The sequence below is a fragment of the Lepus europaeus genome, chromosome 1 (assembly GCF_033115175.1).
Source record: "Lepus europaeus isolate LE1 chromosome 1, mLepTim1.pri, whole genome shotgun sequence".
Taxonomy (NCBI): Eukaryota; Metazoa; Chordata; class Mammalia; order Lagomorpha; family Leporidae; genus Lepus; species Lepus europaeus.
In genome coordinates, this window is record NC_084827.1 from 139,784,215 (window position 1) to 139,809,204 (window position 24,990).

At 40.0% G+C, this 24,990-nt stretch overlaps 1 protein-coding gene across 2 annotated transcripts in view; it reads right to left on the reverse strand.

Annotated features, from left to right (window-relative positions):
- The window catches only part of HECW2 (HECT, C2 and WW domain containing E3 ubiquitin protein ligase 2), a 335,902-nt gene that overhangs the window by 13,463 nt on the left and 297,449 nt on the right, over nt 1-24,990 (reverse strand). For both annotated transcript variants that reach the window (XM_062189442.1, XM_062189447.1), the window contains 7 exons: nt 15,578-15,730; nt 13,734-13,832; nt 10,022-10,151; nt 8,564-8,710; nt 7,856-7,970; nt 5,466-5,551; nt 4,130-4,242 (listed from right to left, as the gene is read on the reverse strand). In XM_062189442.1, the coding sequence (XP_062045426.1) occupies nt 4,130-4,242; nt 5,466-5,551; nt 7,856-7,970; nt 8,564-8,710; nt 10,022-10,151; nt 13,734-13,832; nt 15,578-15,730 (843 nt within the window). The remainder of the gene's footprint in view (nt 1-4,129; nt 4,243-5,465; nt 5,552-7,855; nt 7,971-8,563; nt 8,711-10,021; nt 10,152-13,733; nt 13,833-15,577; nt 15,731-24,990) is intronic.

Below are 24,990 nucleotides of genomic sequence, written 5' to 3' on the forward strand. Positions count from 1 at the left end.
AACCCATTTTTTTGGACTATATAAGAGCAATTGTCTTATAGTGAATTGAGTCTCATGAACTCTGGTAGAGCACTGGGGCTAGGAAGTCTACAGAAATGCAAAATGCAGAGCTAACCTAACCAGCAACCACAAAGCAGAGGAAGTGCAGTCATGTGTTCAGGCTGAAAGTCTCCATGGAGACAGCCAATGGTTTGCATCATTATTTATCATCTGGGTCTCTAGTTACTTTATTACCACAGGAGAGGAAAAAAAGAGCCATGCACTCAACTTGTACTAGCTTCAGAGACAACCATATATACTTTAACCCATTTCTTGTCCCACACTGTGAACACTGCTATCTACTACTACTGCAAAATTAGAGTAGGAAACTGAGAAAAGAATGGGATACATTTTCCTGCTGGAAGGCTGACAGGCCCTGGGTCACCCTACAGACTAAGATGCTTTCCCTCATCCTGTCCAGCTCCTTCTAACTCTCCAGGATACAAACACCCATGCCCATTTCAAGATGATGCCAGGCTTCTTGGAGGATTCATCTTTTGTTTTTTAAAGAAGGACATTCTTCCATTTTCTCTCCAATGTTTATGTATAATATCACACTGTAAATGCTAAACATAGTCTCACTAATAGGAAAAAGAAATACATTGGTGCTTACCAGCTTGGGACAGACCAGCTCTTCATGCAATGTATTTCATAAAAGGAGAGTAAAATGGCTCAAGTGAATGTGTTTTAATGGTGGGAAACATGGATGTGGTCATGTAAAACAATCTCTTTAAACCAGAATTAATCATAACCCACCCTTTTTGCACTTAAGGAATAACATATGGTTCTTACAGGGTGATGATAATTTTTCAGTAAAGAAATTGTATCTAATAAAACTAGACTGTCATGTGTTAAAGTTCTCTTTTTTCCCCGAATGTATTTTGTGTGTGCGTATATACCATATTTTAATGGAGTAGAATAGTAGCTTATAGAGATTTTGTATAAAAGTTTTAAAAACAACAACAAAACCAAACTAGCAGCTGGTGTTGTGGCACAATGGGTTACACCCCACCAGGAACACCAGCATCCAATATGAGTACCAGTCACAGCAGAAGATAGCCGAAGTGCTTGGGCCCCTGCCACCAACCATTGTGGCCATTTGGGGAGTCAACCAGTGGGTGGAAAATTTCTCTCTCTGTCTCTCCCTCTCTTTCTGTAACTCTGCCTTTCAAATAAATAAATAAGTCTTTAAAAAAAAAAGACATAGTACCCTGAGGTCTTTCATATGCATTATCTTAGTTGTCACAATATTCTTTGATCATGGCATGGTTATTCCTACTTCACAGAGATGGATCTAGGCTCCTGCTTAAGATCATATAACTCATGTGTCAGAAGGCTCAGGTCTGTGCTTAGGTCTCTTTATTTATATAAGCTGAATACAACAACTCTGATGTAGAATATTAGTCAAGTGATTTTTTCCCTTTTATTCGTCTCCTAGAGCTAGAGCTTGTTGGAGAGAGTGTCCTGATATCATCTTTATCTGGGATATTTTATAATTTAGGTAAAACTAGGAATGTCGTAGCAGTCTTAGATCATGATGAAGAGAGGAAGAAATCATGCCTGTTACCCAATTGTGTGGCTGCAGTGACAATGAAGAACACCCCATTTACAATGACTCAGCACGTGAACTTCCCAGAGCTACCAAGAGAAGTAGAAATGTGAACACAGCTCCAAAATTCTGTGGCAGCCTTTCAATGTTCCGTCCTACAATCCAATCGAATTTACCAGCCCTTTCCAGTCTTCTACAGATGAGAAACCTGAGGCCTACAGATCAAGTGATCTTCAAAGTCCCAGGGTTAGCTGGTGGCAGAGGTGGGACGGACTAGAACCCAGGTGTTCTAATTGCCAACTCCATGCTCTTGCCTAATATGTGTTACAGGTGATGGTGACAGAATCACAATGACAGCTGCCATTGACTGGATGCTTACTCAGGTAGTAGTGAGTGTCTTACATGAATGATTTTAACCTTCAAAATTACAAACCTACAAGGTAGATGAAGAAAGAGAACCTCATAATTAAGCACATTCACCAAGATCCCACTGAAGGTAAGTAAGGTCGGGTCTCTGTGAAGCTAAAGCTACGTGTGTGTGTGTGTGTGTTAAATTACCTTTTACTTCCCACCAGGTTTGGGGAAAACTGCAGTGATTAAATATGAATAGCTGAAATATCCGCTTATTGTTACAATTTATGCCACATACCTTAGTGATTTTAACAGAAATAAATTTCAACAAAAAGTTGACACTGTCTTGCCTCTTTGATGCTAATTCCTAAGTTTTTCAGGAGAGTGAAAAACCTTACTCTTTCTAAATCTATTTTGGGGAGACAAATATGTGCTGAATTAAGGAAAAAACCATTATCCAAGCATAAATAAAATAAGCTAGTTTTTAAATAAAGAAATTACAGCCTCCCACATTTGGAGCATCAGGTATGCCAGGTAATGCTTAGATATTTGGATATAGCACCTGTTTATGGATTGTGATGCACGCAAGGTAGATGAGGAGCGTCACAAGCCTCTGAGCTTGCACTATTCATTTCTGTTTGTATTTTCAGTGTTCCCCAGATTTTTTCACCTGTTGATGCTGAGAACACAGTTCTTAAGAATTAGTATTAGGGGCCAGCGCTGTGGCACAGCAGGTAAAGCCTCTGCCTGCAGTGCCAGCATCCCATTTGAGCGCTGGTTCGAGTCCTGGCTGCTCCACTTCCTATCGAGCTCTCTGCTATGGCCTGGGAAAGCAGTGGAAGATGGCCCAAGTCCTTGGGCTCCTGCACCAGTATGGGAGACCTGGAAGAAGCTCCTGGCTCCTGGCTTCAGATTGGTATAGCTCTGGCCATTGCGGCCAATTGGGGAGTGAACCAGCAGATGGAAGAATCTCTCTCTCTCTCTCTCTCTCTCTGCCTCTCCTTCTTGCTCTCTGTGTAACTCTGACTTTCAAATAAATAAATCTTTTAAAAAAGAAAAGATATAGTTTAGGGGCTGGTATTGTGGGGTAGTAGGCTAAGTCTCCACCTGCAGAGCTGGTCCCATATGGGTGCCAGTTTGAGTTCTGGCTGCTCCTCTTCCAATCCAGCTCTCTGCTTGTGGTCTGGGAAGATTGCCCAATGCTTGGGTCCCTGCATCTGTGTGGGAGACTTGGAAGAAGCTCCTGGCTCCTGGCTTCAGATCAGCCTAGCTCCAGCTGTTGTGGCCATTTGGGGAGTGAACCAGCTGATGGAAGATCTTTCTCTTTGTCTCTCCCTCAATCTGTCTGTAGCTCTACCTCTCAAATAAATAAATAAAATCTTAAAAAAGAGTTATAGTCTTAAGCAGTATAGAATACATTCATGATTTAGTATTTTTTACAAACCATAATGGTAGCTTTTAATGAAGGGATTCTAAGTAGTTATTAACATAAACTTAAAACTTGAACATCTGGAAACATCTAGATTTGAGCCACAATCATAAGCCACAAGTAGGATGACCAATGTTGCTTTACTTATGTGAGCAAATGCATTAATTTTGCGTGTGTTTTATAGCTGAAGATAGGGGTGGATTTGCCCATTTTATGGGAGACCTGGGAGACTGCCCTTCACCCTTCCTTTAGAAAAGTAATCAGAGAGAAACTCACTCTACAAACTTCTTACACTCTCCCAACCTTTTAACATAAAGTAGTAATTAGTCAATATGTAATAAATTAAGGTCACTCATAGAAATGTAGTTTTCTAGGCCGGCGCCGTGGCTCAACAGGCTAATCCTCCGCCTTGCGGCGCCGGCACACCGGGTTCTAGTCCCGGTCGGGGCACCGATCCTGTCCCGGTTGCCCCTCTTCCAGGCCAGCTCTCTGCTGTGGCCAGGGAGTGCAGTGGAGGATAGCCCAAGTGTTTGGGCTCTGCACCCCATGGGAGACCAGGATAAGCACCTGGCTCCTGCCATCGGAACAGCGCGGTGCGCCGGCCGCAGCGCGCTACCGCGGCGGCCATTGGAGGGTGAACCAACGGCAAAAGGAAGACCTTTCTCTCTGTCTCTCTCTCTCACTGTCCACTCTGCCTGTCAAAAATAAAAAAAAAAAATAAAAAAAAATAAAAAAAAAAGAAATGTAGTTTTCTATTTTACCTGGGAAGCGCAGTAATTTTCCCCCATTTCTCCACACAGAATCTTCTAGGGCCATTGCTCCCTCGGAGAGAAGCAAATCCTTCATAGGGAATGCTGGATGTGCCGGTAACAAACTATCAAGCCAAGAAAACAGAAGGGGCCGGGTGAAACCAGAGACCAGCAGGCAGGGAACCATGGCATCACACAGGTGCAGAGCGCCTCAGGAAGAGCAGGTGGGAAAGTTCGGAAGACAGAATTTTTTGGGTGTGGGATAACCCATACACAGGAATTCTGCCAATCAGCCAGAATGAAATACTAAAAAAGAACAATGCATTATAAAGGGAAAGTTATGGAAGCTTTCTAGAAAATAAGGGGTCCTATGCTTTTTGCCAGCTCAGAAGCTAAACCAGGCATAGTTCCTTCTATAAATGAATAAAGTGGTTATCCATTAACTAAGTCTATTAGCATCAGCCCCTGACCAACTCAGGGTTAAGTACAAAGAAACAGAATTTCTAGGCCTGCACATTTGAAGTTCAGATCCTTAATCTAAAGGAGCTAATATCCAGTCTACTTGTAAGGCTCTGCCCGAGCATGCAAGAGCCCGCCTCATGTCTGACAGCTCCTCAGCAGCAACCAAGCGGCAATTACCTGGGTGCCTGTAAACACCACAACAAAATAATGACTTGCCAAGTAGTCTTGAATGTCATTGTTTTCTCAAATTTGTGGCAAGTTCAAAAAAGAAAAAGAATTCATTGTCAAGGAACTGGGTCCCTGCTTAAAGTGTTGAAGATCATCTTTTTGCTGCTAGGGATGTGGGCCTCTGCCTAAGGGACCAAACTGCCCTGATGGCAGACGTTGTTCCTGGGATCCTGGGACTTAACAGCTCTCGTGAAATGCTCTGACTCAGCTGGGGATGTTCTGCATAGGGACGCAGACACACAGCCCTGCAGAGAAGTCTGGAGCATTTCTAGATAAACATGGTATGTTTGTATGGACAATATTTAGCAATTATTAAAAATGTTGGGGCCAACATTGTTGTGCAGTTGGTTAAGCCCCTGCTTGTGACACTGACATCCCATATTAGAGCATGGATTAGAATCCCATCTGCTGCACTTTTGATCCAGCTCCCTGCTAATGCACCTGGGAAAGCAGTGGATGATGGCCCAGGTACTTGGGCCCCTGCCATCCTGGATGGAATTCCAGGTTCCTGGCTTCAGGCTGGCCCAGCCCCAACTGTTATGGCCATTTGGGAATTGAACCAGCACTCTTTCAAATAAATAAAATAGATCTTTAAAAACATACATTTCCAACAATAATCATATTGATTCAATATACAGATTTACTAGTGACATCTTACCTGTAACAACCTTAGTCGTTGTTCATTGTTGAATCTTTCCACTGCAGCCCAGAACCACCGAATTACAATATGATTGTCATGATATCCTATCAAATCAATCATGAAAGTCCATATTACTTTGATTATTTTAGCCTAAGCCACCAAGATTAGCAACCAAAAGACACAACTCCCATACATAAACCATCACCTTGAATTCTTTAAACGTTGTCAGTGAATTAAGACTAAGGATAATCAAAAGATAAACAAAAACAAAACTAAATAAAACCAACAGGTCTCTGTTTTCATTTAGTGGTGACTAAACAAAACTAATGGCAAGAATGACAACAAATAAGTTGTTTGAACCAAATCATTTCTGAAAATTATAATTGCTGTTACTGGAAATGCTTAACTCTTTTGATCAGTCACATAAAAAGTAATTTCCAAGTACTACTACGCCTAACACAGCACTAAGCTTGAAGATACAGTGGCAAAGGAAATGGACCCTCACAGGGTTTCTAATGGAGGACAGACATATTTATCAAATAATTTATATAATTTATACAAATAAATATATAATTGGAAGCACATATATTTTAAAATCAAATTACTTTCATGATGATTTACAAATAAAAAGCAAAAAGTATCCTTTAATTCTTTTAACTAAAAATATCATAAATAATCATCAACTAAATTTTAAACTTTAGTAGAATTTAATAAAATATTGGAAGTATCATTTACAGGATAGAGGAAGGCAGTGCTTGTGAATTCCAAACCTTTCAGTGAAAAAAAATTTAGAGAGAAGGCTGACAAGGATGATGGTTCAATTAGTGATTCAAACCAACTAATAGACATATTTTATGTACACAAGAGCTGCTTTAATTCTGTGTCAATAGTTCAAAAAGAAGGTAGGTAGAAATCATTTTATTTCAGTAGTTGTAGAATTTGGGAGGACTCTCTCTTCCCATTTACCATTTCACTAGAGTTGCATAATCTTCTTTTAGAAAAGAGAGAGACCCTAGTGAAGGGTAAACAAAACTGGATTGAACCTGGTCACACCCAGGGTCTATGTGGAGCCTTTGGTAAAGAATAGTTCTCTGGCACTGAGCAAATAGTTTTCTCATCTATACAATAAATGCATTGGCTTTTTGTAGCTTTGAAGTTTTCTGGCCTCATAATCAGGCCTTTTTCTGCTCCTTCTTTGCTGTGGGTACCAAGCCTTTTGGAGGAGGAGAAGTGCACGTGTCTCCTCATATTCTCCACACACAGCTGTGGCCTGGGCATGTGGCAAGTGGCCACACAGCCACCTCCTCCTTCAGTGCCAGCTCGTTGAGTTAGCAAATATGGAAGCTGAATATCTCATCCCTTCTCTGCCCTCTCCCAGGGATTTCATTTGAAAAGATTTATAATAACCATAGAGATAGATCCTTGACTAGTCAGATAGAGTAAATACAATTTATACTGTGTAAATATAAAAGTGGCCACTTTGATGAACTTCATTGCTATTAGAATATCCTGGAGAACAAGCTAAGAGTCATTATTGTAAAAATCTAAGTTATGTTGCATGCCAGAGAAAGTATATTTTAGTTAGTAAAAATAGTCTGGTGAACAAAATTATAACCAGCACCATATATGGATTATACATAGGGAAAATTGGAAAGACTTAGTTCAGCCACTGAACTTCAGAAATAGCAGCAATGGAAACTGCAATTTAATACAGTCTTTCAAAGAAAATGGGCAAACAAGTTAGCCATGGCAAAAGGACAGGCAAGAAGAGTTAAGCTCAGGCAAAACCAAAAGCAATTTACCAAATGTTAACACATTTTTTCTCTCACAACATGTCTTTCCCCCAATATCTGTCTCAATTTACAGATAATTGGAAAATGGTTCTGCTAATTTATTAATTTGGTGACTATATTTTTCACTAGTGCTAAACTTGCTGAATTTTAAGAACCCTGTGTTACTCCATTCAAGTGTTTCAACTGTGAATGACCACTAGTAAGTAGAACTGCAGAAAAACTGTGCTGATTAGGAAGCTCAAAGGCCATGCCTCTTTGAGTTTTAAAATGAAAATGAAATAGGTGGAGTTTGACCAGCTGGCTATTAGCTCCCCAGTGCTTCACTAACAACACCATAAAGTAATTAATTAGTGTTCCTATGGTCACATTTCCTCACCAACCATTAAGAGTTATGACATCCTCAGATGGTGCATAAACAGACCTTCCCCCATCTGACAGATGAGGTAACTAGGAAAAGAAGGGAATGTACCTTGCCCAAAGTCTCAAGGGAGACTGCATCAGTCCCATGATTAGAGGGCAAGTGCTTTTGCCTCTCCTATGTTCAGATCAGCGTGCAGAACCATACCTTCCTTTAATTTGAAACTTAAAATCCAATGTCTATAAACCAAATTTCACCTCCTCTATATTCCGTGTTGTTTCTCCAGTCACTTAGGTCTATTTCAGCTGTGCCTGCGATGACCAATTCTAGTTCTCGCGCATCAAAAACAGACACCAGTCTGGCATCCACCACCTGTGGAATAATAAAAATATGGGGGTATGGCTTAAGCACCTGGGAAAAATTAAGTCTCATCAGAAAAAGGAGGGTACAGAGATTTTCAGGAATAATATAGATGTTCCTGTGTAGGCACTTGGAAATTTTTTTTTTAGGATAAAGTTGATGAGACTTCACTCAACAGGATTTTGGTTTCATAATTAAACAGTTTCTTTTTCTCTTTTGAAAAGGAGTTAGTACACCTACAGAAAAAGTCACATGGAATACATGTAATAGCTCATTCTGACTCTCAGATATAATGATTTCATATATCAAACACGTGGTTTGATTAAACATATCTAAGCATAAGTAAGAAGTATGACTTAAATATTATTAGTGGCCATAAACCATCACATGTTCTTTGAATTTGGGTCATAGTATGTTATTTCAGTGACTCATGTAACAAGTACATTAAGCTTTTTTGTGCTCTTGAAACATAAAAGAAAAAATATTGGATTTTTTAAATTAAAAGAGAATAGGTAAATGCAACAGAAGACAAAATGGAATTGTTCCACGCCATACAGGGAGATGAGCCTCAGCACCATTGATATGAGACTGATAGCTATCTTTACCTCATAGAAGCCACGCACTAGGCTCTCTGTTTGTTGTACAACACCCCTTTCAATCCTCCACTTCACCATCCTCTCGATGTATTCCTTCTTGTTCTTCTCTGTCACTGGGATATTGGCACCCCCTGGCTTTAATTCTCGTTCAGTAATCTGAAATTTAAAAAAAAAAAAAAAAAAACAAAACAGGAGGACTGACCAAGGAGGAATGCTCTTGATGTCGTAAGAACACTGATACCAAAGAGCTGAAATCAGCCAGCTGCCTGTCCCTATCCTGCCCCTACATTGCATAAGCAGCCAGGGAGGTTCTACACAGACAGCACATGCAGGCACAGCACTCACTTAAGACTGGGCATTGGGCTGATGTTTGAGAAACTCAGTGGTTAAAAAATATGCATTTCAAGTTCTAAATCCTAACAAAGTAAATCTTTTAAGATGTAAATGAATTCATTTCAGACATTAGCCCATTATTAGAAGTAAACATTATTAGAATGTTTAAAAAAGCCATTTCACAAATTCCTCTAAGGTTCAGAATCCAGAATGTCCAAATAGCCAATATCTAAGTAAAGGTTTACTTTAATGAAGCAGAGTTATTCTCAAGTGAACGTTAATTGAAAATTTCATTTTTGAAACACATGAAATACAGAAAGTCAGCCAAATATTAATGCCTAAATAAGACTATTACTTATGAGCTACTATATGGTGGGGGGTATCTTTCATCTGCTGGTTCACTCCTCAAATACTTGCAACAGTTGGGACTCAACCAAAGCAAGGAGCCAGGAACTCCATCCAGGTCTCCCATATGGAGGCAGGAACTCAAGTTCTTATATCATCATCTGCTGCCTCCATGGCTCACTGGGAGGAAGCTGGATCAGAAGTGGAGCAGCTGGGACTCAATCCCATGCACCCCAATATGGGATGTGAGCATCCCAAGAACTGTCTTAATCCATAGCATCATAAAGTTCGTCATGAAAGAAATCTTTTAACCTACCCTTCTATCAACATAAAAAAAAAGTATTCTCTGTTTTTAAGGCTTTTCCAAAGTATGGTTTTTATTGCTTCAGCCTTAATACAATCAATTTTGATACTTAAATCTGAAATAGAGTTAACTACAAGTGGTGATTAAATAACTTAATATTCAACTTAGATAGCACAGACTTTTAAAAACTGTATTCTATCCAAGCATATGTTCAAATATTTGTAGATATTTTAGTTGACAATAAAAGAGAGTTTGCTTATAACATACAATGAGTTACTACAATTGGTAAAAGAGAACCTCTTCATCTGCAATTAGCATTAGAATAATCTTTGTAACCAAGATTACCATCACTTTGTATGATCTTGGGTTTAAATCAGCCAAAGAGTTACAAATATAGCAACTGATCTTAGTCAGTAAAGAAATTCTTTACTGACCAATAACCTTCAATTACCATACTCAGACAGCAGGTGTACACATGTACAGACCTGCCCAAAAACTTCTTCATTCACAGTGAACGTGAGGTCCAGGATGTCATGGATGTCATTGTCTTTCATCCACTGCAGGCTCTGATGGAACTCTTCATCAAGGTATTCCAGATCACTCAGGTCACACAGACTAGGATAACAAAAGGATAGAGACAAATGCATGAGGCTATGAGGAAAGAATCAAAGAATTTAAGGCAAGAATACCACCAAACAAATAGGCAGTGATTCCTAGAAAGTTCTTAGTCAAGTTCAGTAACTAAACCTGTGAAATAATTTTGAAATTTGGTGTATGTTAGAAAACTCTGGACATATAAAAATGCCTTAGGACTTACTCTGTCTGTCCTCTGTTTCACAGACATAGATCTGGAGGAACAGAATGTCAGTCAACACACATCCACAGTTAACGCCAGATCAGGAACTGGATGGAACTTGAGTTGACAACTTGGATCCAATATTTCTTCTGGCTGTATACATTACCTTAAAATTTTGTTTTCCTCATTTGAAATTATTTCTATATTCCTGCAATATTATATTTTTTGATTTAAAAAATTAAATTTTGTGATTTATATTCATATATATCCCCTTTTCCTCCACGGTTCTTATTCTTGTGCTTCTGAAAATAGTAAGCCACAGAATTTCTCTACAATTATAATGGCTTTCCATATTTCTACATTTTGCTTTCATTGCATAGAGAGGATCTGCATGAAGTAGAGCAAGTATTACATGGTCCTGTTGTAAGGTAGCAGTAATTAATTTGCTACAGTAGTTTTGAAATATTCTTCCCTCTCAGCCCAATTTGAAGGACATTTTGTGCGAGTCAGTATAAATATTTATCAGCATCTTAATGGCTACGTGATGAGCAGTCACTGCTCCCAGGAGCTACTGGTCTAGTTGGGGAAATGGACACACAAACAGATAGTTGCTATGGTAGTCTTTTCTTATCTGTAGTTTCACTTTCCATGGTTTCAGCTCCCTGTGTTCAACCATGGTCTGAAGATTTTTACTAGAAAATTCCAGGAATAAACAATTCATAAGTTTTAAATAACTTTTATTATAGTAACTTGTTTTAATTTTTTCTGTTTATTACTTATTGTTGTTAATCTCTCACTGGGTCTAATATGTTAGTTAAACTTTATCATAGGTATGTACAGGAAAAAATGTAGAATATACATGGTTCAGTACCACCTGCCATTTCAGGAATCCACTGGGAGTCTTGAAATGTATTTCCCTGAGGATAAGGAGGACTACTGTATAAACTGGTGAGTGATAATATGCAGTAGGTAATGTTTAAAATTATGTAATATTAAAAGCATATGCTACACATCAATTTTTAAAAGATTAGGTAGGTTCAGGTAGCTGTCAGAGCAAATGAGGGAGATCTGCTTTGATTTGGAGATTCAGGAAAAGCTTTCTAGAGCAGATAACATCTAGATTAAAATTTTCAAGATGTTTAGAAGTTAGAGAGTCCAAAGCAAACAAATGAAGGAGAAGGGGAAAAGGAGGAGCAAGTAACATGTATGAACTGCACACAAAGGCATGGAGTGTCAAGATACTCCCAGCTTAAGAGAACTTACCACATGGCAGAATTTCCAGAGCACAAGGCTAAAAAGTCAGCTAGGAGCAGGTCATGAGTATCACGCTACGGAACTGGTGATTCAGAACTATTACAGGGCCTTGAGAAGGCATGACAGAGCTGATGTGGGGTGTGAGTCCTCTGGAGACTCAGTGTAGAGGTTTATTGAGCACTGAGATGGCGCTAGTGGTTATCATTAGAAGGTGGAGAATAGTTAACAGACCACTATGGTAATTACACAAGGGGTCTAGTTAGGGGAGACTATCAATGGTGGAGAGAAGAAGAAGAAAATGAGATTTGGGAGGCACAGGTGCAGAAATAAATGGTTTTATTGGGGGTTAAGTATAAAGAAAGATATCTAAAATTGGGGTGGCAAATGAAATCAGGTTGAAAACTGACGTTGATTAATTGCCAGTCTTTACTGTCTGTAAGTTGAAACTATTTCTGAGGCAACAATGAGTTCTGTGGGAAAATACCCTGTGTGATTTGTGAGCTAGATCATGGGAATGAGATCAGAAAGGAAGAGTAGAGTATGTACTGAGTGTTGGCCACCCCTGTTTAAGGACAACTTCTAATTTCTGAGTAGAGTGGAGAATGTGGGCCCCACTTTATTGCAACTTGAGCACAGGAGAGAAGGTGCATATTTTTAGGTTATAGTGAATTCAAGAGTTTAGTTTTAACCATGTTGATTCTGAGGTCCCTGTGAGATATACAAGTGAAGGTATTCAGTGAACTACTGACCATGTGAGCCTACACCCCAAGAGAGAGAGCAGGACTGAGGGACAGATCTGGGAATCAGCAGATGAAACAGGAGAAGAATTTCTCCCATGACAGCATATCAAGTGGTCAAAGCAAGAGCCAAGAATGGACACTTCTGGAACACCCAGCTTTCAGGGCAAGTCAGAGGAAAGGCCCTACAAGGAGAGCTGGGAGAGCATAGTGGTCTGGAGGCCAAGGGGAGGAAAGTCCCAAGAAAAAAAAGGGCAGGGGCAGTGCTCAGTAATATCAGAAGCAGCAGAGTGGTCTGATACCATGTCTACAAAGTATTTTTTACACGCCTCCCTGTGTTACAGGTATAAAGAAGCCAGGCTACTGTGTGTTGAGGGTATGAAGTTGAGGCAAGTGAAAGCACTTGGTAAAGACTACTCATTCAGAAAGCATCAAAGAGATCAGAGACAAGCCAATGAAATGGGAAAATGCAAAGTGGACCAGAGAGAGGCAGAGAACGGTGGCCATTACCCAGAGCTGTATCTGCTAAGACACTAAAAGAGAGGAAGGCAAATGTCTTCCTCTTGACCCCAGGAAGGACCCATAGAAACATTCTGTTTGCTTTCATGTTAAGTCTAAACTTGCATTTTACAGGAAGCAAGTCCATGACCTCAGTGAGGGAATCAGCTGGATAGAATCACACAGTAATTCAGGGCTCTCCCATTACAAGTTTGAGCTACTACCTTACAGACAGTTTCCTTCTCCTGTTCAGCCTTGTAAATGACTAGGTACTGATTATAGGCCAGACATGGTTTGCTCTACATTTACAATCATTGCAATCTTTCATTATGATAACAATGAAGAAAAAGTTCTGTGAATGTCAAATTTTCAGCTCCCATCATAAATTACTATTTTGCATATAGGGAGTCCTCAGGAAAAGTATGACACTGTCCATTCTTAACAAATAAAAAGTAAAACACAAACAAAACCAAGAAGAATGAAAATTTGAACAGAGTAGATAGCTGAAAGTTTGCATAAAGCAAAATATAAAATGCATCTCATAATGAATGGGGGCTGTGAGTCACTAAGACTTACCCACAACTATTCTATTAATAATCAGCATTAAGACCACAAGAATTTCAGTGCTGTGTCTGAAGTATAATTGTTTTGAAGAAACATGTGTTGCAACAAATGAGAATAAATTATTGGGTATGGAGCAAAACTAAGATGTTAGGGCTAGATAGGAATAAAAGGTCAAAAACAGGAAAAACAGTAACTGTGAAATTGTATTAGTTTCTAAAATCTAAAGCATTATGAAGTTATTGAAAACAGATTTCAGATAGTGAGCCAATGAACAAAGACTTTGACAGAGACTCATATAAATACTACATTTTTGTGTGCAAATTATATAAGCAAGAAAAATACTCTTACATTCTGAGAAGAGCCTTATAAAAGGGTCGTGTGAAAAAGGCATCCAACAAATACTGGTGTATTAGTGCAAGACCAAGGATCCTACCACTGAACCGAAACCTGCAGAGGAAACACATGAGATAGCTTACACGTCATGGAGCAGTTTCTAAATGGTTCTATTTGCTTTCTATAATGCCTTCCAACTCTAACCACCTAAGTTTGCTCACGATTAATTTCCTACTAGGTCCATGAGAGTTTGTGTGCACTATAGGCTGTGCCTGAACTAGGCCCATAATTCATATCTACTTATTAAAGGAATCTGTGTCAGTCTGATAGTTAGAAACACTGTTCCACATTTACCTTGTGCCAATAATGTCTACTAAGTAACACCCCACATTGCCAACTTGAATCTCCCACTAGCATTTCAATGAAATTTCCCCAAACCTCTTCCAAGAGATGTTGACACAATGAGATCAGAAGAGATAAGGAAAATGTTTCCTGCTAGTTTGTGTGCGTGAATATTAGCTGCATTGCTCAAACACAAACCCAGCAGCAATTCCCTTATGAGGAAGAGCCCAATCTCAGACTAGGAAAGTTCCATCCCTGTTCTCTCTGAAACTCCACTCCTGAGGATAACTGTCACCATTCAAGAATTATGCATATGGACGTTTGCGGGGATTTTCCTCGTGGGACATTCTGTTCTCTGTACTTTCGAGACTCAATTCTATTCTGAATCACTCTGGAAACTTTATGAAATATATCTGTTTTGACCGAATTCGCTGCCTGAGATGTACACTTATTTTCTTTTTCAAAGGTATTCGAGTTTCTAGCTCTTTGAAAGCTAATGCCTTCCAAAAGAGTAAATCTGTATGGAGACTCATATACTCCGTTTGTAATTTTAGTATTAGGCAGCTGTTTTAAGATTAATGTCCAGCAGCTTTGCTTCTCTTTATTTCCACTTAATTCTGGCACAACTGTATTAGCCACAGTTAGGACTTCAAATCATAGCAAAACAGAAGTTAATTTGAAAAATAAGTCCTAAAAGTCAATGCCTTTCACACATCAATATTAAGCTCATGTCTCAAAGAACTTTTTTGCATGAGTCCTACTCATGTTATTTTGTTTATATCAGTGGATTTGACCAGGCACAAGCTAATAGGAGTTATGCAAATATTTAAAGTCTATAAATGCATGGATTTAAAAAGATGTAAGGATCTTTGGAAGGGGCACAATTTGAGATTTTCAGAATAAATAATCTCCAGATGGGAACCTTAGCTAAATCAGGTTTCCTTGATGATTTTGTATGAGCAATTGGTTAAAACTTTAAATGGCTTCTACAGAGAGTGGCCAGTGCTCGTGACTTCCCACTCCTGCTGTTCCTCCAGGTCACCCCGCCTCCCCAGTCCTCACTGCTACACTGGCAGCCAGACTGATGCCCTCCTGCTGCCCCGCCCAGTGACAGCCACTTCCCCCACGGGGTAGCTGCAGAACCTTCCTGACTGCTGGGTGAGGCCCTCCCGCTTTTCACTCCAATCTGGGCTTGGCAACCATAGACAGCCACAGGTGAGGAGAGGGATTTAGAGATCTCACTGGAAACCTATCATCATCTGTAACTTTCTTTCAGTGGGAAAAAAATCTTGAATTCTGCCCAGCTTACGTAAGAGTGCCTTTATGGAACATAATCTATTCCTAGCTTGCAGCCTGTTTGTATATTTAAATTTGATATCAAAAACAAAACTGAAATGAGGTATTTAACTGAAGACATGATTTTGTTCAAGGAAAAACACCTTAAAAGAACTCTGGCTTCCTCTGGGGGGTGCAGTATCACAGATAATCAACTGAAGAAAACTTGCAGAAAGACTTACCATTCGTGGTGATTGTCTACAAAAGCAGACATGGGACTTATTTGTACTGTGTATGTGTCATTTGCTGAATATTCAAATAAGCCATAATATGGGTTAAAGAGTTCTCTGGATACCAGGAAGAAAAATTCCCTGGAAGGTCCACTGTAATCTAGCCTGTAAAAATGACAAACAGAATAATCAGTTATTTTTTCCTAGATATTGGGTACATTTTCTCCAGACATCAACTTTTTTTTTTTTTTTTTTTTTTTTGACAAGCAGAGTGGACAGTGAGAGAGAGACAGAGAGAAAGGTCTTCCTTTGCCGTTGGTTCACCCTCCAATGGCCGCCGTGGCTGGCGCGCTGCAGCCAGCGCACCGCGCTGATCTGAAGCCAGGAGCCAGGTGCTTCTCCTGGTCTGCCATGCGGGTGCAGGGCCCAAGCACTTGAGCCATCCTCCACTGCACTCCCGCGCCATAGCAGAGAGCTGGCCTGGAAGAGGGGCAACCGGGACAGAATCCGGCGCCCCAACCGGGACTAGAACCCAGTGTGCCGGCGCTGCAAGGCAGAGGATTAGCCTGTTGAGCCACGGCACCGGCCCAGACATCAACTTTTTATACAGTGCTAATTACAAGTCTAATTGTCCACATATCAAGGCTGCCCAAAACAAACTGAAAGAATCTGGTTCCTGATTCAATCAAGTCTTGAACCAGAATGGTGATGCATAGCCCAAATTAAGCTCCACATCAGAGAATACATATAGCAGGCAAATGTCCTACTGATTTGTATGCATATGCATAAAAGGCAAATCTTTCCAATGTCTGGAGTGAAGTTCTGGGGGATGGGAATACAATGGGGAAGCTTTATTAAACAGAGTAACACCAGAGGAAATCAGCTGTGTACTCATGAGACATGAAGTCCTCATGGATGTTTGAAACAGTTTTAAATGGGGGAAGAAAGAGACTTCTGTGAGCTGGAGAGAGACCATTACAGACTCAAGGTTCCTGAGGGAAATCATATGTAAAAAAAATGGAATGATAGGATGCAAGTAAAAATTCTTAATACCAAGGAAAATTAGAAACAAGAAAATTGAGGTGTCTAAAGCTTCCCAAGGAAGGAATTTGGAGAACAGGCTGAGATAGCAGCACCCGGACTACAGGGTAAATTTGACTATACTTAACAAAGACATCAGGGTCAAAGTAAAACATAAGGAAAGATTGCGGTAGGTTTAAGAATGACAAGTGGCTGAAAGCAAAAATGCAATAAACAGGAGTTCATTATAAGGCAATGTGATATGCTGAAATTAAACATACGAAGTACATCCATGATAAACACCCTATGATACAGTGTACACATCAGGGGAGGAACTCTGAGGGAAAATGAAGGCAACTGATTAAAAGATTATTACTGTAAGACTTTTTTCCCTTATACTTTCTTTCTCTTTTTTTGAATTTCTTCTCTGAGCATTACTACACCTTTTTTTTTTTTTTTTAAATGAAAACAACCTAGTGATGGGACTGTGATAGAGAAAACGATCCAATGATAGGTAGAAGTAGCAGTTGGGATGCTAGCAAGAAAAATACATAAAAATGGCTTTTATATGTCTTACTTGAAAGTTTAATAGACTTTATATAAAACAGTGTTCTACTACTCACATACTAATTTCCTCATTTTGGCTATGTGTGAAAATACATACTATTATTTACCTAATGTCTTTCATTAAACCAGCTTTAAGTTGATTTGCATTTTCAGTATGGCTTTGGCTTGCATAGCACTTATGACACATTGATGTGCTATTTTTCTAATATACATTAAAAGAAATATATAAATGTTGAAATAAAAACAATCAATTTTCATAGTGGCTGAAATCTTTTCACACATTTCAGTGGTGTCAACACACCCAGACAGCACTGACGGGAAGCCTACGTGTGCAGAAAAATGCAAACACAGCAGACTCTTGGGAGGAAAGGGGCCTTAAGGTGGCAGACGTCATGGACGCTCTGTGGGGAGACTGAACGCAGCATGCCAAACAGGTGGCCACAGAATGGGTGACACCATCCTCAGGTTACCCTGAAGACTCTCAAGGCGGAACTCAGGCTGCCTGCAGGTGCAGGAGTGCACAGCCCACCCCTTGACATGCCAGGACGAAGGCAGCCTCACGGAGAACAGGCAGCCCACAGGAGTGTTCTTCTTCGCATTCTCAGAGTCTTGGTGTCTCTGAAGGCTGACTACGTTCTGAGTGCTAATCTACATCCTCAGCACAGAAAACTTCTCTCAAAGTCACTGTGTTCAGGGAATCTAAGTTGAGCAGGTAGCATATCCCTGGCCTCTGCCCCCTCCCATCCCTTTGCCCACTCCGGAGTATGTTCATTGCCCTCAGCCCTCTTTCCAGGCAGGATGAGGGGTGGGAAGTCCCTTACTTCCTCCGTGGCATCTAAGACTGATCACAGCACTTGAACTGTGCTCATGTCAGCACAGGGCTTAGAAACTCCTGGCCATGCTTCCCCACTAACAGGGCTAAAATCACCCTGGCTTTCAGGGCAGCCACTTTACTTTGTTGACTTCTAATGAGCGAGTCATCAGCTGAAGCTAAACTTTTCCCTCACACTGCTTTAACCAGGGACTCCCCACTCCTGTCTGCATGGAGCTTTGCTTTTTAAGACCTACATACTAGACTTATGCTTCTCCCCTCTAACTTTGGGAAATTTAGTCCCCTGTGTCTTTCCAGAAACAGAGAATCCTGGTGCTCACTAGTATCTTAGAAGCCATTTGTCCATTCAGATTGTTTTACAGAGAAGACAAAAGTTGTAGGAAATCACTTGCTGACATCAAACCAGTGGAAGAACCAGGCCTTGTGGCCTTGAGGCAGGCGTCCTGATCCCAAGTTTAATGCCAGTTACTCCTTTCAACTTTCCTTCCCTTCAGAAGGTCTTAATGTTCATCAAGACTGAAAAAAGCATTGCTAATACAGCAGAGTTTAGGCAAACTATGGCTTGTGGGCTGGACATGCCCCATCCTCTGGTTTTGTAAATAAAGTATTATTGGAACACAGCTGTGCCCCTTTATGCTCTCTCTGGTGCTGCTTTCTTGCTACAATGGCTGAGTTAAGTAGGTGCCACAGGACACAGACAGCTGGCAAAGACTAACGTATTTGCTGTCTGGACCCGTACAGAAGCAGTCTGCCAGCCCTTGTTAAACAAGACAGGACATGGAGGGAAATGTTACCTGATTAAAACACTAGCTTACTACAAACCCTCTTCCGTAGAGAAGATTCCTTCGAGGAAACATAAAATGGCTATGCTCTCCCAGGTGTACACCACCTCAGGGAGGGGTCGCAACTACTCCTAAGTGTGAGACGAGGTGAGCAGCTGTTTGCCGTGGGCACTGCTTGACTCCAGCTTCCAGGCACAAGTGAGGCCCGTGACAGACAAGGGGTCACAGACAGCTGGAGCATGAGGCAAATAAATACTTCCGGAGTCAGTTTTTTTACAGAGCGACAACTGGTATAAGTCATGTGGGTTTTTACTTGCTTAAAATTAAATTGCGGCATTCAGTTAAAATGTGCATTTTCCCTGAGCTGTAACTGAGGGTTTTAATACTACTGCACTCGGTAGAGTGATCTGTCCATGTGTCTGCTCCACTCCACACACATTAGGCTGTACTTGCTCTGAAGGGAGGCACTGCATCTTACTCATTTTGGTATTCTAAGTCCTTTGCCTACCTGATACACAGGCAGGGTTCCATATGTATTAGTCAATTGATGAGTGGAATTCTCCAGTGTGCTCTAAAGAAAATCAGCATTATCTACACTGTTATTTGTCATTTAGCAGAAGGAATAAACTTGCACAAGTTTACCATGAGGTGGTATCCCGATTCAATGACATGGAAAAGACAACTTGAAAATGGTGCCAGAATTTCACAAATGAATTATGCTTAGAACATTTGGTGTGCAGTAGCTTTAATTACGGTACAGTTTAATAAAACCACAAAAACAGACCTCATTGATCAGTCCCTTCTCTATGAGGATAAGACATATTTCCTTAGGCATTAAACTGAAAAACAAAACTTTTTTTTTTTTCCTAAGAGAGAACAAAGCTAATATTCTCTCAAGGAGGAAATGTGTCTTCAACTGGTCAGGTTTTATCTGCTGTTCTTAACTCTGGAGCCACAGACGGAGTCACTGTAAAACTAAGACACCCTTTAAATGTTGCTCTGTTTACAATCTGAAACTCAGAACTGCATATCTGAGAGCAAACTGTAGATTACTATATATATATATATATCTATGTATATATATACATATATATGTCTAGTTAATTCAATAAAACATGTCACAGCAGGGTACATGCTTCATGTACTTCCTGTAATGTCTTAGCAACCCCCTTCCATATAAATAGTTAATATGACTCATATCACAGGGATGATTTGTTACATTCCTGTTTTGCCAGTTAGGTTGGTTTCACAGCTAAAGACTTGGCACAGAAATACAGAAACCGGACAACGGGTGTGTAGCCACACAACAGCTGCATCGGAGGACATTTCTGAATAAGCACAGATGTCCTCTGGGTGGCCATGTAGTTTGGAAATCCAAGTGCTGATGAGGCATTTCAAACACTGTCACAATGCTGGGCTGGCTCACACGCACACTGTCAGTGGCACTCAAGATCTGTTAAAATCATGGATTGCACTGTGCCATTTATTTCCAACTAAGATTTAAGGACAGTGAATTATTCTAATGGAAGTAAACTGCAAAATGAGAGAGAAGATGATGGCCCTAGGAAGTCACACCATCGTCATTTCCTACAAGCTGGCTCAGGCACACGTGGCCCATGGACATTCTGATCCTCCCTCAGACATTTATAGCAGTCAGGCCTTGGTTCCTGAGTCACTTAGGAAGGCCTGGCAGCTGAGTAGGGGATTTTGATATAATCAACAAAACTTATACCTGGTGATATCAAGGCAAAGCCTAGATAGAGAAGTACCCTCATATTAGTGTTTTTTTTGGACAGGCAGAGTGGACAGTGAGAGAGAGACAGACAGAGAGAAAGGTCTTCCTTTTTCCATTGGTTCACCCCACAATGGCCGCCGCAGCCAGCGCGCTGCAGCCAGCGCACTGCGCTGATCCGATGGCAGGAGCCAGGTGCTTCTCCTGGTCTCCCATGCGGGTGCAGGGCCCAAGCACCTGAGCCATCCTCCACTGTACTCCCCAGCCACAGCAGAGAGCTGGCCTGGAAGTGGGGCAACTGGGACAGAATCTGGCGCCTCGACCAGGACTAGAACCTGGTGTGCCGGCACCGCAGGCGGAGGATTAGCCTATTGAGCCGTGGTGCTGGCCATTAGTGTATTCTTACGATGTTTCCTTTTGGAAGAAGACAAGCGGCACATTAAGTTTAACTTGAAGCTTCACAGATGTCTGAGGAACAAATGGTTAATTAAGCTCAGGACCCCAAACAACTTCTAGTGCAGATCTGACCAGTTAACCATAAGAACAAGAAGGCACAGAGGAGAACTGTTTCAGATCTCATCCTTTCTTCTGCCTGTCTCAGGAGAGAGATTACACAGGGGGTGCAGCTGAAAGAAAGACCAGAAAGTTCTTAAACCCCCAAACCAAACCATTTCCATATATCTCCTCCCTCATCTAAGTGTGACTTTGCAAGACAGATGATTGATGTCATATTGATGGCACCTCACACACAATGAACTCATTCTTTCCTAACAAAAAGGTGCCTTTTACAGGTTTGGCCATGAAGAAAAAAGGGCTGGAACAATCTCAATGTAAACATCTTCTCTTTCTCCAGCCTATTCTTTCTTTACTGTCTGGGGTCCTAAGAAGTTAATGGCTCTGGATGCCTTATAAGAACACATTAGTCTACGTAGCTAACACTGACATCAAATAACCTTCAGTTGTTGGAACTTTTAATTTAAAAAATAATATTCTATTGGAGAATATGTAGTATTTCACTGGTCCCTCTGTAGAAGAACAACTTCTAGGCAGACTGAAGCTCAACAGAAATAGGCAGCACTCAGAGTAGCTGACTCAGTTTCCAGCCACTCCACCACTGCCAACCTCTCCTCTCCTCAGCCTTGCAAGGGGAGATAACCACATTAAGTTGAGGAGAAATTTTAACAAATAGAACAAAATGCCCCAATGAAATCACTAATCACAAGACAATAAACAGATACTATCTACCTTTCGTAAAAAGTCAAGCACAACATGAAGTATGAGAAATAATAATTGTCAACTAAAGTATTTATTTAATAGGTTCTAGGATTTTCATAATTTAAGAAATTAATTTTAATTTTAATTAGTTTTTAGTAGATTCAAGGTGATTTATAGATACAGTTCTAAGAACATATAGTATTCCCTTCCTTCCACTCTCCTTCTCACCATCTTTCTTTTTCCCTTTCTTTTTTTTTTTAATTTTCAACTGCATATAGGCATCTCCAATATTCTGGGATTAATTGTACCTCATAGGGAATTGATAGTCATCCTATAAATTTCTGACTCTAAATTTTCCCATAATGCCTCTTGACCCTACTCTTCTATTTCAAGGAAACATTTACATATCACATTTCAGAAGTATGCAAAGAAACACCTTAGAGCAGAACTGATATCTCTCTGTGAATCTGATAATTCACATCTTTTTTAAATGGCAATTAGATGTAGTACTCTTAACAATAAATCCCCTTTCCTTTATGTCCTAGCTAATCTGTTGTAAATACTCTGATCATGACAGAAAACTTGATCATTGAGAGACTATCACAAATTATAAAGTATTAATCCCTCAGAGATAACATAAAGTTGGCACAAAATATTATATATCTACATCTATATCTATATCTATATATCAACACATACAGATTAGACATTCCACAGAACGTTCTCTACATATGTACTTATTACTCTACTGACCTCAGGTACAGACACAGATGGATTCATAAGAAAAAGTACTCTCCCTTGTCTCGACTGTTAAGGAACAGTTTTTTTTTTTTTTATACTATTTGTTGAACTCTTTACTTAGTGTAGGGTTAATCTTATATATATAAAGTTAATTGAAAATAGATCTTAGTAACAAATAAGAATGGAAATAGGAGAGGGAGGAGGAAGAAAGGTGGGAGTGCAGGCAGGAGGGAGGGTAGGGTGGGATGAATCACCATGTTCATGAATTTGTATATATGAAATGCATGAAGTTTGTATACCTTAAATAAAAGGTAAGTAAAAAAAAAATTCCTACAGGCCAAAAAAAGAAAACGAAAAAGTACTCTGGTGGCATCCACTCACCAGATAGCAAGGATATAAGAAAAGGCATTCAAGAATCCTCCCACAATCCTGACTACATGTTTCCTTTTAACAAACTTTATTTCATAATAGTTTTTGAGTTACAGGTATGTAAAGACTACAGAGTTCTTGCATCTCCCACATTCAGTTTTCCTCTTTATTGACATGTTATTCACATTAATAACAAGGAAACATTGGTCTAGTATATACATTATATGCTAGTACAATACATTTGTTATAATTAATGGACCAATATTGATACATAATTATTAAGTGAAATCCATACTTCATCCGGATTCCTCAGTTTTTACCTAATGTCCCTTTTCCACAGTTCCATCCAGGAAGCTACATTATGTTGAACTGCTTACAAAAATGATACATTTTGTGAGCATTAGAACCGGTGAATGGAAAGTAACAGAAAACTTCCAGTTCCACTTTTTACCAGTCAATGAACATGTTTGAGTAACTTTTCACTATGGGTATTTATTATAATTCAAAAAGAAAAGCTATGACAGTTTATTTTAATGTGATAGAGTCAATGTGCTTGAGAAGGTGATAAAGACTAAAATAATTCCTTAATTTTATACTGCTTTGAAGTTTCTATTTTTCAGCGAGTTCTGTTTTAATCTTTCAAAACAGTATATGTATTCTCAGTGCCTCAATAGATGAAAAGCCTCTTTCTAACAATCAACATATATGATACTGACATGACAAAGCCATGAGTCTAGAAATCTAGCTTCAATGAGCCATATGCACAGGGAGTAATAGATTTAAGAGACTGTCCCTGATAAGTCAGGTCACACCCCAAAACATCCTCTCCCTTGTTTTCCCTCTGAAGTCACAGGAAGGAGACACATGATGCAGGCAGGAAGCATTTAGACATCAGTAGCAATCAAATACAGAGATGTCAAGCCCCACTTAGGCCAGGTCTCCTCCTAGAAACCAAATGTCATAAGTCTAAATTCTGGGGAACCACGGATGAACCAAGCAAGATAAGCATCTGTTCTATTCAAACTATATCAGTGCTTTTGAAGATTCTCCCCTATATTTCTGAGATCTCAACAAACTGTGGTCCGATAATGAAAGAAGGCAGCTGGAGTTCTGGAGGAGGAAAAGTATTCTCCTCCAAACCAGACTGGTCATGTAAGGAAATACTTGGAATCCCATGCATACCTATGATTAAGCTAACAACATTTGCCTTCATTTCCAATCATGCACCTGCATCCTTAAGCCAACTAACACAAGCTGGAAGTTCATTTACACACATGAATGTATAAACTTAAAGCCTCAAGTTTCTGCCCAAATTTTGTCATGTCATATTGTATTCCCAAATAATATTTTACTTTAATCTAGTCATAGCTGGGACATTATATAGCAATGTATGTGACCAGAGCAGAAGTTATTAGTCAGAAGCTAGAATGGTGGAAAGGTTCAAGGATAGGAAAAAAATTCAGATAAACTAGAGTTTAGGAGTTTTTCTTGCATCCAAGAGTACTGAATGAGAGACAAAGGCCTAATTTATAATCGTGACTTTGCTATTCTCTAGCTCCATTAGCATATACAAGTTATTTCTCACTTTGGAGTCTCCATTTTCATCAACTATGTATCGAATGGCTGAATCTGTTGGAAATTGCTACCATGATTCCCTAATCAAATGCACTTTATTCCTGGGCATGACAAAGAAGGGGTAGCCTTAAAAACAGATCTAAATCAACAGAGTCAAGGACATGACCATAGTTGAGACAACTGGATGGTATTTTTTACATTCTCTTTGACAGCCGCTGGGAGCTGGCACCTTCTCAGGTGAGATACCACTGTTATGCCTCTGGTGCTGAAGGCTGTATAGGAGTCTCCACCCCTTCATCTCCTGTCTCTTACCCAGATAAGCATACTCACAGAAAAGTTACAAAAGGCCAGGCACATCTGTGTATGACAGGTGGTTACACTGGTAAGTGTGCTGCCCTCCCAAACCATGAGAAAAGCTGGAGGCAAAGCAGTGAGACCCAGGGTACAAAGTTACTGCTGTGGAAGCTTCCTGGTAGAACAGGAGGATTCTAATTCAGGATTCTGAAACAATTTATCTAACAAGTGAAGCACACTCTACTTAGCACTCCAGGGCAGAAAACAAGATTATAGATACTGAAACTCAATTCCCTGT